We start from the raw sequence: 19,518 nt of genomic DNA, 5'->3' as shown, positions 1-19,518 counted from the left end.
GTGCATAATATGCCTTTGAGCTTTATGGGTAGAGATAATGGTGAGGATTTGATTGCTTAAGTTACGAACAAAAGAGCAAGCAATAATTCTGACATCCCTGGTCATAGTTTCCCATGGTATCCTCCCATCTCATTTTCTTCATCTGCCTGGCATGATGCTAGCAGCTGAAAGGGCATGTGCTCACCTAAAGAATTCTGTCACTGCCCATCCCTCTGATCTGATTCTCATTCTTCACTTTAGCCTTTGCATAGTGATGAACCATTCAATAGAGCTGGGACTGGGAGCAAATAAGCAAGGATGGGCCTGGGACCTAAACTGAAACTGTAAATGTTCCCAATGCCCTTCAGCTAACATCAATATCTTCTCTGTGCATACAACAAATATAGTGGGTGAAGTGGCCTTGGGCAGTAGCGTAAAACTGGGGGCAGTGAATCAGCAGCCTGTTTTACATGCCACATAATTTTCTTTTTCACCAAAATGAATGAAAAATGGCCCATGCAGCCACCAACTAAATATAAGCTTTTGAGAAATATTTGAAAGTAAACCTTTGTGTGGATTCAGGAGTAGCGGAAGTGTTCCTCCAAAACAACATTCATGGTGAATGCAACACCCCCATCCCTCCACCAGGGTCTACTCCAACCCCACTCCTTTTGCGCACTGCCGGTAAGGCAAGCAAGCTGGCATCCATGACCTGTAATACACCAATTCTTAAAACCTACCTTAATAAATTAATCCACAGGCAAAACTAGAATTAGGTAATTAAAGCAAGGGTCAACTGTCCCAGCCTCAAGCATCTGCTGTAGTATTGCCAAGCCTATTTGAATTATTACTGTTACTGATAAATAGCATATTGTCAGGAATTCTAACAAAATACCACCTTTTAAAAAGCAAAACATTTTCGCACATAACTCAAGATTTCCTCTGTTTGTTATTCAGAGCAAGGTGATAAATGCGCTATAAACAGCAGAGGGGATCTTCCACACGGATTTACTTTGCTACAGGTTTTCCTTCTAACAAAGTAAAGTTTCATTTTGCAGTCAAACCTTAATGAAGATTTTGTTCTGTGCTATTATTAAATTACAATATGCTGTCAATACAGTTATAATGCTACTAACCTCCATGTCTGGTGCATGCTCCCAACAAATTCACCACATTCAGATGATGTCCAATATGAATCAAGATTTTTAGTTCTGACATTAAAGCTTTGTATTCACTGGCTGTGGCCCCCTCTGGGAAGAAGATAATATTAAACAATTTAAAGAACTAGAATGCTCATTTTTAGTTTGGGCATTTTCAAATCCTACCCATCAAAAATAAACAAGTAAAGGTTTTAATTGTGCTACATAGTGATATAAAATACAAATCTGAAATACGTACATAGAGAACTGGAATAATTCTGTAATGCTAACAACAAAACTAACATTTGTTATTTTACTGTATCTCTGCATTCTTTACTTTGTTTTCCTCTCCATACAAAATACAGGCGTCATATGGCAAACACACAGGCCTCAAAATTGCATAGGGTTTCTGATGGTCTTCCACTGTAATTGTAATAGATTGGTGGAATCTCCAGGAACACATTTAGACCAGGGCCTAAATTTTCAGGATGGCAGGGGCTCAGCCCCGGCCATCCAAAGAGTCAGCAGGGAACATATCCCCACCGATTCCAGCAGCCCCTATGCCATTTTCCCCCCCAATGGGCGTTGATTGGCATAAAGCGACTCTTCCATCCGTCACAGGGAGGAAGTCCTGCCTTGGAGAGCTGCAGCCAATCAGGTTGGCCTGCAGATCTCCAGTCCCTCCAGGAATAATGCTGCTGTAGCTGGAAGAGGCACTGCAGGGAGCTGCCCTGGAACGAAGTGCCGGGAACTGGAAGAGAGGTAAGTGGCAGGGCACTGTAGTGATCTGAGGCCAAATACACCTTTAAGAGAATGTGAGCAGATTGACCACCATGACTGCAAGACCCAGTAGCTGTATGGCGTGGGCCACCATGTTAATGTTAGTCTAGAGTAGGGTCTGGTTGGGGAAGCATGGATCATGTTATGTTATGTCAAGCATGCTCTATTGTCTATATAAATAAATAGCATATGCTTCATTTCATATTGGTCTCTGCATCTGTAGTATGTTGTAATCGACTTACCTGATGACAGATAAGCATGTAACCGGTTTGTGAGCAAAGCAACCCCATAGTAGAGCATAACAGGCACCCAGGGCGGGGAGGGTAGGGAAGGCTCGGAGGTCACCAGGACAGCAATCAGTGTCCTGGGAGATAGGCTGGGTGGGGAGGGATATCCGGAGGTCCGAAGGTCACTAGACCTTAAGGGGAGGGTGCCTCAAGTCAGAAGGGGGATTCTGATGGAGGCGCCACACACACCCGCCCAGGTATGTCCCCCTTGATCTGTCATCCACCCGTCACCCTAAAAATTGAGGCTGGGCAGGAAAAGGCCTTTAAGTGGCCTTAATTGGGGCAAGGGCGGGCTTCCCGTCTGAGGCCCTGCCCACCCTAACGTAAAATTGTGACCAGGTAGGGGTAGGCAGGATCCTGGAGGGAATCCCGTCCATGCAATTTCACGCTACCCCCCCACCCAACTCGCCTCAGGACCTGCCGGCGGAGGGAGTGTAAAATTCTGGCCCAGGTTGTTGCCATTTCTGGGAGGTCTCTGGTTGTCTTGCAAAGGTGAAACTCCCATCCATCCACTGCAGGATAAATGATGGTCTTGAAGCAAAGCCAGGGAGCGGCCTTGCTGAACTGGGGATTTCTGTTCTTCAGGTTGGCCTGTGGACCCTGTGGAAGTGAACCATTCTCCACAGGATCACACTCCCTGAAGATCTTTTTAAAGTAAGGAGGGTTAGTAGGTGACCCTACAGCATAGTTGGGTGGATACTAAGGCCATCTTTACAGAAGGAAGCAGACACTACACATGCGCCTAAAATGTTGCTTGTATCCAAGTACACCATGTAAATAAGGTGACAAACAATTGATTGCACACAAGCAGGGCCAGTGATGGAGGTCATCCTTGAGTGCAATCTTATCTTAACTGTAAGGATTGCAACCTGAAGAATTTTGGGGCCAAAGTATTTTGCAGCAGAATTTCAAACACTTACAAATACTTAGTCAATAAGGAGATTTGTTCCTTACATGATACAATGGCAAAATTATTCAACATTTGTCAAGTATGTCTTAATCATACTTTTACAGTCATTATCACAATTCAGTAAAATCAGAGTCAGATTACCTTTTAGCATTTTAATAGCAACAGTTTTACATGTGGATGATTTATTGATGCCAAAGGCAGAAGCCTCAACGACCTTCCCAAAAGCCCCACGGCCAAGAGCTTTACCTGTTGATCAAGACAAGCAAAGCAAAGCTAAGTAGACAACTTCAAATAGAATCATTCCCATTCTCTTGAAAGCTCACAATGCAATAATCAGCCTCAGAGCACTAGTTTGGTCATTCAAATAAGCTGGTGTTCCAGCCACTTGGCAGTTATTTTTGCACTGGTTTCCTTTTCAGATGTAGACACCATAACAGAAATCTTAAAATGTCGGCTCTGAAGCAATGCTTTCATCAGACCTAAATAGGGATTTCCTATCAGCTTCTTGTAAAAAGTGGATATGTTAAGACTGGTGGCAATAATTGTACTAGAAGTAGTTAGCTGCAAGGAAATTAGAACAACAGCAGTGAAGGGAAGCTGTTGAAATACAACCTCACAAATGAGTGGGAGATGTGAAATACTGCTGAAAATATTTAACTCCCCATATGGTTGATTAGAACACCAAGATAAAGTCTAGCAGTCAGCTGTCTGAAAAGTGATGCTTCCAGATTCTGACGTGTAAAAAAGAAAAAATGTTCAAATGGATTGTGTAAGAGTAAGAGCTTCCATTATTTTTTTGGCCACGAGTAACTTCACCGCCAAACGATAAGCAAGGAACGTTTAATAACAAGAAGATCATGAGACACTCCAGCTACAGGTTTGTTAATTAGCGTTCAGGGAATATGTCAAGATTTAAAGAAAGTTAGTAAATCAGTACCATTAGGGAGTGCTATTTTACTGTATCTGGAGAGAATACCAGCAAACAGTTATGGTATAAATTTATTTGCAACTACCTGTTTAGCAATTCCGGTCTAATAAATGGACTATGCCTACCCATTGAAATATAACAGAGTGGTAATTTATCCAGTTAAGAGGAAATAGCTAGCAGAGGGCTGACATTTCCCACTGTACTCCCACCATAACTCTGTTGTGGTGGAAAGGCTGGAAAATTAGCTGAGACACAGATACAGGAGCTCCTTCATCAACTGCTTAGAAGACAGAGACATGAGGGAACAGGGCCAGCGGTGTGAACTGCCCACATTGTGGATTCCCATGATCTCAGTTTCACAGAAGTTTGGGAACATATTCAGAGGCCAAGTCTGTTAAGTGAGTAGAGGTCTACCTGTCTCTTCTCTGGCAGAAGTGGTTAATTGTGAAATACCTTACTTGCTACTTCATTAACCTTTAAGAAATAGGGATTCAATGGAACAAACATGCCAGGTACACTACTAAAAGATAGTCTTGGCTCTAGGAATTGTATTTTACTGCTAATTTACCAAATCATTGCTTCATCTTTCACTCACATCAAAAGCCAAAAGCCAAAGCTCTTGCTGTGGTCTGAGTTTGTCCATCTTAATCATATCCTGTTTCGCTTCTGTAATGCATAGCTTACAGGAATTCATAAAATGCAGGGAACAACTATGATTCTCACCCAAACAAACAGCTTCGGAATATGGTTGTGTTATCAGTTTAACCTATAACTTAAGCTTCCTGTCTTAAAATACATCAAGGAACCAACTCTTTTTTTGGCAAGGAAAACAGTTCAGTTGACTTCAATTAAACACATTATCTGATTGAACCATGCAGACCAGGATAGTCCTAGGTTCAATTCCCACTGAGTTAGCTGATTCTAGCCAGGACAGCACACGATGCACAGTTGGCTGTAGTGCTCCTGCATTAGTTGGGGAAAAGTCAGCTATGATTACCAAGGAAACAGCTGCTGAAAATGTATTCTGGCAACACCTGACTTGAAAGTAAACATACCACAGGATCTACAGCCACTGAGGGCCTGCCTTGATTTTTCACGTGGTCAGTGCCTAAGAAAACTATGTTTTCTCCCTTGCACCATCACAAAGCTATGGAAAGACAAAAGGCAAGGATAGGTTGGGCTCAGCCCACAATAAAAGGAGCCCAGGAGGATTTAGGCTTAAGTTTTCTTAAAGAAAACTGAATGCTTTTGGGTGGTTTAGAGGCAGTCCCACAAATGGCCAGCATAAATTCTTTCCCATGACTCACTTTGACCCTGATCTGTTCCCTGGAAGCATACTATGGTATACAAAAGCATACAAATGCAAGATAATGCATTTTGGAAGGTCTAATACAGGCAGGAATTATAGTAAATGGCAGAACCCTTAAGTGCATTGACGGGCAGAGGGATCTGGATGTACAGGTCCACAGGTCACTGAAAGTGGCAACGCAGGTGGATAAGGTAGTCAGGAAGGCATATAGCATGCTTGCCTTCATTGGCAGGGGTATTGAGTATAAAAGCTGGGAAGTCATGCTGCAGCTGTATAGAACTTTGGTTAGGCCACACTTGGAATATTGCATGCAATTCTGTTCGCCACATTACCAGAAGGATATGAAGGCATTGGAGAGGGTGCAGAGGAGGTTTACCAGGATGCTGCCTGGTCTGGAGGTTATTAGCTATGAGGAGAGGTTGGAGAAACTCGGATTGTTCTCACTAGAGTGACGGAGATTGAGGGGCGAATTGATAGAAGTTTACAAAATTATGAGAGGCATGGACAGAGTAGATAGTCAGAAGCTTTTTCCCAGGATGGAAGAGTCAATTACTAGGGGACATAGATTTAAGGTGAGAGGAGAAACCTATAGAGGAGATGTGCGGGGCAAGTTTTTTTACGCAGAGGGTAGTGAGTGACTGGAATTCGCTGCCAGAGGAGGTGGTGGAAGCCGGTACGATAGTGGTGTTTAAGAGGCAGCTTGACAAATACATGAATAGGATGGGAATAGGGGGATACAGACCTTGGAAGTGCAAAATGTTTTAGTTGACGGGCAATATGATCGGCGCAGGCTTGGAGGGCTGAAGGGCCTGTTCCTGTGCTGTACTTTTCTTTGTTCTTTCTTTATGGGGCATGGTCAAGATTTTCCTGAGTTTCTGCCTATTTAGCAACCCTGCAAATTACTACTCCAGTAGGGGTGCTGAACATACATGATAGTCTACAGGTAGGAAGAGATAAGGAAGATAACAGGAACAGGTCAGATTCTGAAATATTGGCTGGGATTTTCCACTCCTGTTTGCGGCGGGAGCGGAAAATATCCGGAGAGCACAAAAAGTGGCTTCACATTATCGTGAAACCAGTTTGCAGTCGTCCACTCCACCCATCAATATCAGGCCGCGTTTCCCTCTGCAGCACGTCGGCAACCTAATTTCAATACTTTAGTTGTCGCTGGTCAAAATCCTGGAACTCCCTTCCTAACAGCACTGTGGGTGTACCTACACCACAAGAACTGCAGCTCACCACCACCTTCTCAAAGGCAATTAGGGATGGGCAATAAATGCTGGCCTAGCCAGTGAAGCCCACATCCCTTGAATTAATTTTAAAAAAGCATCTCCTTATAAGCCTGCTCACTAGAATCGTCTCCCCACGCTGGATCATGAGCTCACATCGGCGCAATTACACGCCAATATGTTTCACAACGACACATAAGAAACGTGCACCTGATGACCTGCAGTTTGCTCGGGACTTTGAGGTTTATTTGCCTAATTTGCATCGGGCAGCACTTGCGCCAGGCTTCGCAGGCAGCACCACATCACTTTTAGGAGGGTTCACAGACAGGTCTCTACCAACCAGACCAGCAGTAAGGCAGAGGTGACTTTTCAACAGTTGCAGGGTTAGGACTTGCTTGGGGAAGGGCAAGGGAGGGGTGGGGGTGAGGGTGGGGGGTGGTGGTGGGGGGGGGGATTATCCCAGGGTGTGTGTGGGAGCACATGTTGATCTGTGCAAGTGGTCTCAAAATGGTGAGGGCTGAGGAGGCAGTTTCTAGAGGAGATGAGGCCAGATGGAGATGTAAGAGTCTATGTGAGAGAGTGAGTGGTGATGTCCTTTAGCTGGCAGTGAGTGAGATGCCAGTGAATTTGTGATGGCCTTGTGAGGTTTTTTTTTATTCATTCATGGAATGCGGGCATCACTGGCTAGGCCAGCGTTCATTGCCCAGTCCTAATTGCCCTTGAGAAGGTGGTTGTGAGCTGCCTTCTTGAACTGCAGCAGTCCATGTGGTATAGGTGCACCCACAATGCAATTAGGGAGGGATTTTGACCCAGCCACAATGAGGGAATGGCGATATAGTTCCAAGTCAGGATGGCAAGTAGCTTGGAGGGGAACTTCCAGGTGGTGGTGTTCTCATGTATCTGCTGCCCTTGTCCTTCTAGCTGGTAGTGGTCGTGGGTTTGGAAAGTGCTGTCTAAGGAGTCTTGTTGAGTTCCTGCAGTGCATCTTATAGATGCTACATTCTGCTGCTCATGTGCAGCGGTGCTGGAGGGAGTCAATATTTGTGGATGGGGTGCAATCAAGCGGACTGCTTTGTGCTGGATGGTGTCAAGCATCTTGAGTGTTGCTGGAACTGTACTCATCCAGGCAAGTGGAGGGTATTCAATCATGCTCCTGACTTGTCCCTGGTGGACAGGCTTTGGGGAGTCAGGAGGTGAGTTACTTGCCACAGGATTCCTAGCCTTTGACCTGCTCTTGTAGCCACAGTATTTATATGGCTAGTCCAGTTCAGTTTCCGGTCAATGGTAACCCCCAAGATGTTGATAATGGGGGATTCAGCATCTGTAATGCCATTGAATGTCATGGGGTGATGGTTAGATTCACTCTTGTTGGAGATGTCATTGCTTGGCACTTGTGTAGTGTGAATGTTACTTACCACTTAGCCTAAGCCCGGATATTATCCAGGTCTTGTTGCATTTGGACATGGACTGCTTCAATATCTAAAGAGTCTTGATGTCAAGGGCAGTCACTCTCACTTCACCTCTGGAGTTCAGCTCTATTGTCCATGTTGAACCAAGGCTGTAATGAGGTCAGGAGCTGAGTGGCCCTGACAGAACCCAAACTGGGCATCAGTGAAGAGTTTATTGCTAAGCAAAGGCTGCTTGATAACACTGTTGATGACTCTTTCCATCAATTTACAGAGTGTGTGAGTTTAGAGTGATGAGATGATTGCCTGACCCTGGTGGCACGGATGAGATCATTCATCCTCTTTCTACACTGGATGTCAAATCTGTTCTGTGCAGTGTTGACACTGACCACCACTGCCACTGCCTCCCAAGCTGGAGTGGTGAGATTGCTAATCCTTCTGCGGCCAGAGCCGGGCTAGCGGACTTCACAATGGGCCCCAGAAGGCTTTCCAGGTACAGGTCACTGAGCTCATCTTGGCTTTCAGGGCCATGTCTTCACCAGGGCTGCAAGCGTTGAGAACTGTGTGTACGGCTGCAGTTCCAGTGAAGAAGCGGGCGATTCAGAGGCCAATCGCCAGTGAAACGGCGTGTTTCCTGTGGCTGCATTATTAATGAGGTGGGAAGTGGACAATATGGTGCAAAAATCCGTCCTTGCAGCTGACAGCAAAAACATCTTTTTTGACGCCCGCCACTGCACTGAGTGCAACTCAGGGAATATTCTGCCTATTCTTTTAATTGCGAGTCTTTTCCACTGCTTTGAAGCTGGAGGTTTGGAGTAATAAAAATATTTTGTGCAATATTCTGAGACTTTACAGGAGAAACACAGAGTAAAATAACGGATAACATCTGGGAATTAATTTGATCCTGTACATTGAAGAACTAAATTATGAGATAGAGGATGAAAGGCAGGAGAGTGCGGCTTCATGCATTCTGGCATTGCTTAACCTGGAGGTAAATGTACCACAGGATCTCCAGACCACCAAAGACCTATCTGGATTTTTCATATAGTCAGTGCCTGGGATTTTGTTGGGCTGATGAGGGTTTCGCTCACCGGTTCAATGGGGAACCTCCGTCAGTTAGTTCTGTGGGGAAGGTCCAACGGAATCAAATGCTGTTCAGGCACTTATACTGGCCACTGTTGGGCCTTCCCCATGTTTGAGGCTCCAAGAGGTGGAAGTCCTATCTGCCAAGAGCCGCTGACCAATCAGAGGTTGGCAGCCCCTCATGCCAGCAGGAACAGTGGCACTGCCCCCACTCGAGGCCTAGGATCACGGAGGAACCCCAGGTCACAGGCGAGTGAAGGCACAATGGGAGATCGTGGTGGCGGTGGGATGTTGGGGGGAAGGTCAAAGGCAAGGGAATTGGGGTGGTTTCAGGCAGACACCCCCTTGCCTGAAGCCTGGTCTCTCGATTGGGCACATAGTGCCTGATAGCGAAGTAACTCCCCCGCCCCCCCCAAGGAGGCCACTGGCAACCCTAATAGGTTTTACTGGGCAGCCTTCAGAGGGTACAGGAGACCCATTTCATCCATGAACTACCATTAAATTGCGGTGGACTCAGGGATAAGGGGTGTCAATTGGCTGCCAGGAGCAGCCAGGAATCGTGTGTCAGTCCTTTGCCCTCCAACTTAGCTAGGAGAGGTTTTCCTGCCGCTAGGAGACTGACACAGAGCCTCTTCAGTGACTAAGTGGGCCTGTCTGCCTTGGATCCCACCACAATGGGCTGCAGTAAATCCAGTGCAGTGTCTGAGAAAGTTGTGTTTTCTCCCTAATACCATCACAGAGATATGTGAACTGTTGCAACCTGGCATGCACCTTCCTTCCACCAGGGGCACTACCTTTTCCATGACTATGAAGGTGATAACAACATGTCACTTTTAAGTACATGAATGGTCCAGGCAGCAATGGATGATATCAATCACAACAGTCAGTCAGCAGTTCATGCCTTGTTTAGGCATGCTTCTGACTTCATTCACTTTCACATGGAATCAGGTCTGGGATGCCCTTGTCATCCTTAACTGATGACATTGTTTTGGAATCCAATAGCAGAGGATGAAAATTGATTAGGCATTGGGCACAGCCAGGAATATTGTGGAGTAGACCATAGGAATTCTCAAGTTGCCTTTTTCGTGCCTGGGCAGGTCAATGAGACCTACACAGTAAAATCCACCATGGTTTCCGAAAGTTGTGGTGCCTTGCTGAATCCAACGTAATTTGACAATGACCAAGGGATTGGAACTTCTAAGAACAGAATGTGAAGAGGGAGAAGATGCTGTAGCCACAATTCCCAGCTCATAACAAAGAATCTCAGTTGAGAAAGAAATGGGTCACAACATCCTGCTACTGGTGGCAAGTACCATCAGACAAGAGATCATCAACTTCATCCAATAAAGAATTTGCTTCAACTACACAGAATTGCATAGAATCTGCATCATAGAAACAAACCATTCTGCCCAACTGGTCTTAGCCTGTGTTTATACTGTACATAAACATCCTTCCATTCTAATTATCTCTTGCCTCCTTACCTGATATCCCTCTAATCCTTAGAGGGATTACTAATTACTTAGATCTCTAATCCTGTATGTATGTATTAAGCCTTCCCTTAAACATGGCAATGCTATCTGCTTCAATAACTCCATGTGACAGTAGGTTCCATGTTCCTAACACTCTGTGTGTAAGGAAATTCCTCCTCAATTCTTTATTTGATCCATCAGTGGCTATCTTATATTTATGCCCCCTTGTTCCAGACTCACCCACATTGGAAACAGTCCCTCTATGTCGAACATACAAACAAGGAGCATCAGTAGGCTATTTGGCCCCTTGGACCTGCTCCGCCATTTAATTAGATCATGGCTGGTCTGATAGTAACCTCAAATCTGCATCCCACCCACTCCAATAACCTATCACCCCCTTGCTTATCAAGAATATCAAGAACGTCTTAAAAGCATTCAAAGATTCTACTTCCACCATCTTTTCAGGAAGAGAGTGCCAAAAAATCACAACCCTCAAAATAATTTTGCCTCATCTCCGTTTTAAATGGGTGACCCCTTATTTTTAAACAGTGACCCCTCTAGTTCTAGATTCTCCCACAAGAAGAAACATCCTCTCCACATCTACCTTGTCAAGACCCCTCAGGATCTTATCTGTTTCAATCAAATTGCATCTTACTCTTCTAAACTCCAGTGGATACAAGCCTAACCTGTCCAGCCTTTCCTCATAAGACAACCTGCCCATTTTAGGTATTAGTCTAGTAAACCTTCTTTGAACTGTTTCCAATGCATTTACACCCTCCTTTAAAATGGTGACCAATATTGTACACAATACTGCGATGTGGTCTCACCAGTGCTCTGTAGAACTGAAGCATAACCTTCCTACTTTGTATTTAGTTCCCCTCACAATAAATGATAACATTCTATTAGCTTTCCTAATTACTTGCTGTACCTGCATACTAGCCTTTTGTGATTCATGCACTCAAACACCCAGATCCCTCTGCACCTCAGAACTCTGCAATCTCTCGCCATTTCAATATTATGCGTGTCTTTTATTCTTCCTGCAAAAATGGACAATTTCACATTTCCCACATTATACTCCATTTACGAGATCTTTGCCCACTCACTTAACCCAAGTATATCTTTTTGTAGCCTCCTTATGTCCTTTTCACAACTTAATTTCCTATCTATCTTTGTGTCATCAGCAAATTTGGCAACCATCCTGTCCGTCCCTTCATCCAAGTCATTTATGTAAATTGTAAACAGTGGAGGTCCTAGCACTGATCCCTGTGGCACTTTATCAAATGCCTTCTGGAAATCTGAGTACAGTACAGGTTTCCCTTTATCCACAGAACATGTTACTCCCTCAAAGAACTCTAATGAGTTGGTTAAACATGATTTCCCTTTCACAAAGCCAGGTTGGTTCTACCTGATTACCTTGAACTTATCTAAGTGCCCTGCTATAGCTTCCTTAATAATAGCTCCTAACATTTTCCCTATGACACATGTTAAGCTAATTGGCCTGTGGTTTCTCACTTTCTGTCTCCTTCCCTTTTTGAACCCCTTCATAAATTTAATGAGCTCTATCATACAGAGAAAATAGCTCCAGCCTGTTCAATCTTTCCTGATAAACTTGAATTCATTCAAACTCCCACAGTGGGAGACCAGCCAGTACAGCACTGGGGTAGCTGAGTTTGAAAGTAATGAAAGCATGAATGAGTATTTCAGCAGCAGAAGGACTGAGACAGAGATGGAAATGGATGATATTACAGAAGTCCAAGAAGCTGACCTCTCTTATATGCATTAACATTGGATCTGGACACTCTACAGAAATTTGTGAGATTGAGACTACAGAATTTTATTATATAAGGATATCAACAGATTTGGGGAAGAAGTGGGTAATTGGAGTTGAGGTACAGATCAGCTATTTTCTAAGAATGAGAAGTTGAATGGCTTACATTGTTCGTATGTTGCCTTTTATTGTGCATAGATGTTAATAGCAATTGCTGTAGATTTATTGAGAAAAGAATTACAGCTATCACTAATTTTATGACTAATATATATTACCTAGCGTTCCAAAACCACCAATAAAAATTTGTATTCATACCTAGTTTCAGTCTGTCTCGAGGAAATTCCCATTTATTATCATCGTAAGGAAGGCGTTCGCATTGCTCATCGAGCGGTACCTCGTCAGGGTCCATTATGATTGACAGGTAGTCTGTTTTTATTTCTGCTGATCTAGGCTAGAAAACCAAAACATGAGAAAAAAAATTAACGTGGGGAGGACCTTCACATTTGTCCTGTAGATTTTTACAGTCTTCATGCCAATACTCATCATCTTAATGGTTAGTAGTTGGAAAGGAAAACATTGTATCATTAAGCATTTTGGCTGAAGTAACCTTTAGGGTTCAACAGACTACAACAAAACCACCAGTGTGATCCATTCAAAACTAAATGGCATCTTTCTCTGGACTAATTAGAAGTAAGTTATGTACCCTGTCAAACTGTCTTGATTAAACTGCAGGCATGGGTAAAATAATAATGCAGCGTTAGGGTTTATTTAACAAGAACAATTATATATTTAGAAATTTATATGGAAGCAAAATTGAAAGGGACTTCAGCAAGGAAAGGAGCCAGAACTCTGCAAATGTTTGCTTTAAAAATTTAATTAGTCAAATCTACATACAATTCTCAATGCACAGCAGTACCCACAAATATGTAACACGTGGTTATTTTTAGGTTATGTTTTTAAAAACTATTTTAATACAAATTAATTTAAGAAACTGTCCTTAATAGATACATTCTGAAGATGTCTCCTGATTAAAAATCTGCAGATTTTTCACATGTTCAGTACACAGAATATCTACTTAACAGTGATTCATTCACAGTTTTCATCTAACCTATTATATTAAAGAATAAGGGCTAGATTTTCTCAATGGGGATAGGAAACAGGAGCCGGGTCTATCGCTGGATCAAAAAACCGCCTCCAGTGGGAGACTGATTAAAGTTAAGATTTCACTGGGGGCGAGTCCTTAATTGATATGGAGATGGGGTTGCCTGTCCACTTAGAACCAGTGGGGGTGGAAATGGCAGTGGGTCAGATGAAGTGTCAGAGTAATTTAGACAGCCCACAGCAGCGATTACTGAGATTACTAGTTGTCCTGAGGGAGAGGTCTGCAATTTGTGCCAACGTTTTCCACTGCACCAGGAAGAAGTGAGATGGTACAAGGGAATTGGAGGTCTGGCACTCAAGGCAGGGCAACCTTCACTTCATTGATGCCAAACTGGATTTTTTTAAAAATTCTTTCGCAGGATATGGGGGTGGCTGGCTAGGCCAGCATTTATTGGCCATCACTAAATGACCTTGAGAAGGTGGTGTTAGCTATCTTCTTGAACCTTGCAGTCCATGTGGTGTAGGTACACCCACAGTGCTATTATGAAAGGAGTTCTAGGAATTTGACCCAGTGACAGTGAAGGAATAGCAATATAGTTCCAGATCAAGATGGTGTGTGTCTTGGAGGGGAACTTGCAGGTGGTGATGTTCCTATGTGCCCCCTGCTCTTGTCCTTCTAGGTGGTACAGGGCATGGGTTTGGAAGATGTTGCTGAAAGATATTGGAAGAGTTCCTGCAATGCATCTTGTATACGGTACACACTGATGCCACTGTGTGTCAGTAGTGGAGGGAGTGTTTAACATGATGGAGTACCAATCAAGCAGGCTGCTTCGCCCTGCATGGTGTTGAGTACTGTACAAGTACCTCTTGATGGTACTGTTGATGACACCATACATCACCTTGCCGATGATCGAGAGTAGACTGATGGGGTGATAATTGGCTGAGCTGGATTTGTCTTGCTTTTTGTGGACAGGACACACCTGGGCAATTTCCACACTGTCGGGTAGATGCTGTACTGTGTTGTAGCTATATTGGAACAGCTTGGCTAGGGGCATGGCTAGTTCAGGGGCACAAGTCTTCAGTACCAGTGCTGTTGTCAGGGCCCATAGCCTCCGCAGTATCCAGTGCCTTCAGCAGTTTCTTGATATCTTATGGATTTAATTGAATTGGCTGAAGTCTGGCATCTGTGAAGCTAGGAAACTTGGAAGGAAGCTAATATGGATCATCCACTCGGCACTTCTGGCTGAAGACAGTTGCAAAAGCTTCTGCTTTGTCTTTTGCACTGTGTGCTGGGCTCCCCCATCATTGGGGGGGGGGGGTGGTGTTTGTGGAGCCTCCTCCTCCTGTAAGTTGTTTAATTGTCCACCATCATTCACGACGGGATGTGGCAGGATTGCAGAGCTTAGATCTGATCTGTTGGTTGTGGGATCACTTAGCTCTGTCTAACACATGCTGCTTCCACTGTTTTGCATGCAAGTAGTCCTGTGTTATATCTTTAGCAGGTTAACACCTCATTTTTAGGTACGTCTGGTGCTGCTCCTGGCATGCTCTCCTGCCAGGGGGTGTTCACTGCTGATTGCATAACGTTCAGCACCATTCCTGACTCCCCAGTTATTGAAACAGTCTATGTCTAAATGCAGCAAGACCTGGACAATATCCAGATTTGGGCTGACATGTCAAGTAGCATTCATGCCACTCAAGTGCCAGATATTGGCCATCTCCAACAAGAGAGAATTTAACCATTGCACCATAACATTCAATGGCATTACCATCACTGAATCCCATCCCAACACCACTCCCACCCCCACCCCCCCTCCCCCACCACCACCACCACCACCCACCCCCGGGGGTTACCATTGATCAGAAACTGAACTGGACTAACCATATAAATACTGTGGCTACAAGAGCAGGTCAGAGGCCAGGAATCCTGCGGCAAGTAACTCACCTCCTGACTCTCCAAAATCTGTCTACCATCTACAAGGCACGAGTCAGGAGTGTGATGGAATAATCTCCACTTACCTGGATGAGTGCAGCTCCAGCAACATTCAAGAAGTTTGATACCATCCAGGATAAAGCAGCTCGCTTGATTGGTGTCCCATCCATAAACAGTCACTCCCTCTACCACTGATGCACAGTAGCAGCAGTATGTACCATCTACAGGATGCACTATAGGAATTCGCTATGCCTCCTTTGACAGCACCTTCCAAATGCATGACTGCTACCATCTAGAAGGACAAGGGCTGCAGATACATGGGAACACCACCACCCAGAAGTTCCCCTCCAAGCCACTCACCATCCTGACTTGGAAATATATCACCTTTCCTCCACTGTTGCTGGGTCAAATTCCTGGAACTCCCTCCCTAACTACACTGTGGGTGTACCTACACCACAGCAACTGCAGCGGTTCAAGAAGGTAGCTCACCACCATCCTCTCAAGGGCAATTAGGGATGGGCAGTAAATGCTTGCCCAGCCAGTGATGCTCACATCCCATGAACAAATAAAAAAAGTACTGCCAGACCTGCATTCCAGCATTTTCTGCTTTTATTTCAGAATCCAGCACCCACGGTATTTTCCTTCTGGAATATGTTGTTACTTTTCAGCTACATTCCTACCTCTTTCTCTCCATGCCTGGTTTGAGTTGCCTCTAATCTCACTTCCAACTCATCCACAATATTTAAATTCCATTGATCAAAGTCACCAATGAGTTCTTGTGCAACTGTGGACATGGCTCTCTCTATCACTCCTCATCCTGCTCAACCTCTTCTGTTGTCTTCAATATTATTTCATCGACCTCGAGCCTTTGTCTTCTATGCTATTCTCTCCTGGTCTGCTTTTACTCACTCACCTCAGTTTCTGCTTGCATAGTTACAATAGTGGAACCAGAAGTAGATCCAGGACTGCCATCTCTTCACTATCCCTCGATGAATTATCTAGAAGTATTATCATTTTCCATATGTATGCTGATGAAACCCAACTTAGCCTTTGCTGCTTCCTCCATTGTCTCATATTGCTTATTTGACATCAATCTCTGGATGAGCCAAAATTTCCTCCAGCTTAGTGCTGGCAAGACCAAGGTCATTCAATCCTTGACCACCCACCCACCCCTCCATCAATGCTTCAGGCCCCAATTTTTACTTAGCTACCAATTCAAACCAAATTCCATTCAAACTTAGCTCAGCTTCCCACATCTGCTCCATTACCAAAACTGTTCACTTTCATAGGAACAGGAGTTCCTTGAGCCTGTTTCACCATTCAATTCGGTCACGGCTGATTAGTATCTGAAATCCCTTTACCCACTTTGTTTCCATACCTGTTAATACCCTTACTTAACTAAAATCTATCTCTGTTTTGAAATCTTCAACTGACAGCTTTTTGGGCGAGAGAGTTCCAAATGCCTACTACCCCATAATGGGAAAGGATTCCCTTTTCAGGAGTACTTGTTTCCAATGGGTGCAGCTCCCCCTATCCCCATTGTAAAGTGTACGTTGGGCTCTTTAGCCTTGATTATAAGCCATTAGGAGAGAAGGTATTCTGAAGGTTACAAACTCCAAGAAAGGCAATGGGAAACCATCTCAGCTCGTCCTTCTGAGTAAGTGGCTCAAGGATCTTATGTATGAGGCGTCAACTAGGAGATTTTCTAATGTCAAAACATGATTCAATGTCTCTTTATTTTTAAAGATATGTAATATGTTAGTGATTAGGGCCTCATTACTGCAATAATCTTTAAATACTGTAGTATTCTTGAGAAAATCTTCTACTACTGGCTGACATGATGGCTAGATTAATGCTGCTTTACGTAATGGTGCTGTCACTTGCAGTTATGCTGGCATTAGCAGAAACACTGTAATATAAATGAAGCAACACTGATGCCTCTGATGTCATGGAGAATCATGGCTAGTGCTGTTTCTCCTGCAGACATAGTGCTGCCAGTGGCAGATGGAAGATCAGTGCCCCAGAGAATCAAGGTGCCATATGTTACCATTTTCTAGCTCTGTGAAGCTGAACACAAAGTCCACCTGTAGCGGCGAGCAATGCTTTCATTTTTTTTTGCTTTGTTGGCATATATATGACTTCCTCCAAACATTGCAGAAACTCCACAGCAAGGACGATTAAATATTGCAATTGCAATTGTGATGTTGTCTTGCTGTTTATTGTGGCTGATTTCAAAGCATGGAAATCTCCAAAACACTTGAAGTAGCTTTGAAATATAAACTGGCCGTTACACTGTACCCTGAGGCTTAGTGTTAAGAAAAGTGGTCTTGAAACAAAAACAGAACATGCTGCACAAAAAGCATCTGTGGACAAAAGAACAAACGTTAATGTGTCAGATGTTATGAACCTCTGCCAGAACAGTGACTGGGACTTACCTTTCTGAGTTTACGAATGAAGAGAGTCAGAAGCAGCCAGAAGAGTGCAGCAGCCACACAGGTACATGTCAGTGTTATCAGCTCCAGGTTTGAATTCTCTGTTGGTCCTGGAAACACACAGCAAACATTAGAAAAAATAGAAACTCTTTCTTCTAAAACCTCAAAAGCTTCTGGAATATTGCATATGCAATTATTTTTGAAAACACACGTTTTCTTGTTCTATAGTTTTACTCTCCTTTTTATGTGTTTTAATATACATAAAAATACACTTAGCCTAACAGCATCTGTGGAGAGAAAAAAAAGTGAGCGTTTCGAGTCCGTATGACGCTTCTTCAGTCTGAAGAAGAGTCATATGGACCTGAAATGTTAACTCTGTTTTTTTTCTCTCAACGAATGCTGTTAGAACTGCTGAGTTTTTCCAGCATTTTCTGTTTTTGTTTCAGATTTGCAGCATCCGCAGTATTTTGCTTTTATATAAAAACACACTTGTCTGGATGAATGCAGCTCCAACAACACTCAAGAAGCTTGACTCCATCCAGGACAAAGCAGCCCGCTTGATTGGCACTACATCCACAATAGTCACATGGCTCCTAGGGAACAAGGGCTACCCACAGAGGATGTGGCTGATGACACCCATGCGGTGGCCACAGACTACAGCAGAGCGACGGTATAACGAGGCTCATGCTGCAGCTCACAACTTGGTGAAGCAGACCATCGGGATGCTGAAAATGAGGTCCTGGTGCCTGGCCCAGTCTGGTGGAGCCCCGCAATATAGTCCACAGAGGGCGGCAACCATCATCGGTCACCTGCTGCACCCCTTACAACCTGGCGCTGCAATGGGGAGAGGAGCTGGCTGAGGAGGAGATGCAGGAGCTGGAGGTCTCCTCTGATGAGGAGGATGTCGATGGTGACGAGGGTGAGGAGGTCTTCGAAGATGATGATGATGGCGATGAGGCCCTTGCACTGGCCAGACAAGGTAGGTGCTCGGGAGAACCTCATAGTTGCTAGATTTATGGAGGGTGATGACAACATGTAGTGAGGTGACCCCACAGATCCTCACATTGTATCTGTGAGTGTTTGACTCCAGTCTGGCTTTTGGCAGTGCACATTACCTTTGTGGCATTGCTCCTGTCATGGAGATGCGGTGGAGGCTCTAATTGTCGCTTGATTGCAGGAGGATGATGATGACATGCAATGAGGACACTCCATATATCTTCACATGGCCTCTGAGAATGTCTGACTCCTGTCTGACTTGCGCTCCATGATCAATGTCATATCACAGAGATGCAGCCATGAAACTTTAAAAGCCATTTGATTCTTTGTCTGCCTTCAGCACCTGACCCCTTCAGGAGCACAGCATCACTGGTCATAGATGGTGAAGAGATGGAGACCAGCCCCACCTTAAAGGTGCTGAAAGCACACGGAGAGTATGAGAGAACTCTGTGGTGCCTGCCCACAACATTCTGGCAGCAATGACCAGCTCCGCTGAGGAGCAGGCATCAGTAATGTGTTCAGGGAGTGTGAGACAGAACCATCACTTTGGCCTGAAGGTTGCACAAAGCACAGGGAAGAGGCCCTGGATTGAGACACCTGCATTTATCTTGTGCAGAAAGGTTTAATATCTGAGTGACAAGAACACTGCTCTTCAGAACAAGGAGCCATAGACAGGGTAACATTATTGAGAGTTTATTTATAACAGTGAACATTATGTACAAGTGGTTAACACCCGTGCTCCGGCTGTGCAACTATATCTTCTTAAGTT

The 19,518-nt window shown here is 44.3% G+C and overlaps 1 protein-coding gene across 3 annotated transcripts in view; it reads right to left on the bottom strand.

Annotated features, from left to right (window-relative positions):
• Positions 1-19,518, bottom strand: part of flt1 (fms related receptor tyrosine kinase 1) — a 243,360-nt gene that overhangs the window by 60,345 nt on the left and 163,497 nt on the right. For all 3 annotated transcript variants that reach the window (XM_041198845.1, XM_041198847.1, XM_041198846.1), the window contains exons 16-19: positions 17,757-17,863; positions 12,603-12,738; positions 3,237-3,341; positions 1,116-1,229 (exon numbers count right to left, since the gene is read on the bottom strand). In XM_041198845.1, the coding sequence (XP_041054779.1) occupies positions 1,116-1,229; positions 3,237-3,341; positions 12,603-12,738; positions 17,757-17,863 (462 nt within the window). The remainder of the gene's footprint in view (positions 1-1,115; positions 1,230-3,236; positions 3,342-12,602; positions 12,739-17,756; positions 17,864-19,518) is intronic.

This window comes from Carcharodon carcharias, chromosome 11 (genome assembly GCF_017639515.1).
Source record: "Carcharodon carcharias isolate sCarCar2 chromosome 11, sCarCar2.pri, whole genome shotgun sequence".
Classification (NCBI taxonomy): domain Eukaryota; kingdom Metazoa; phylum Chordata; class Chondrichthyes; order Lamniformes; family Lamnidae; genus Carcharodon; species Carcharodon carcharias.
The sequence above is the reverse complement of the archived record's forward strand: the minus strand, read 5'-3'. Positions and strand labels throughout refer to the sequence as shown.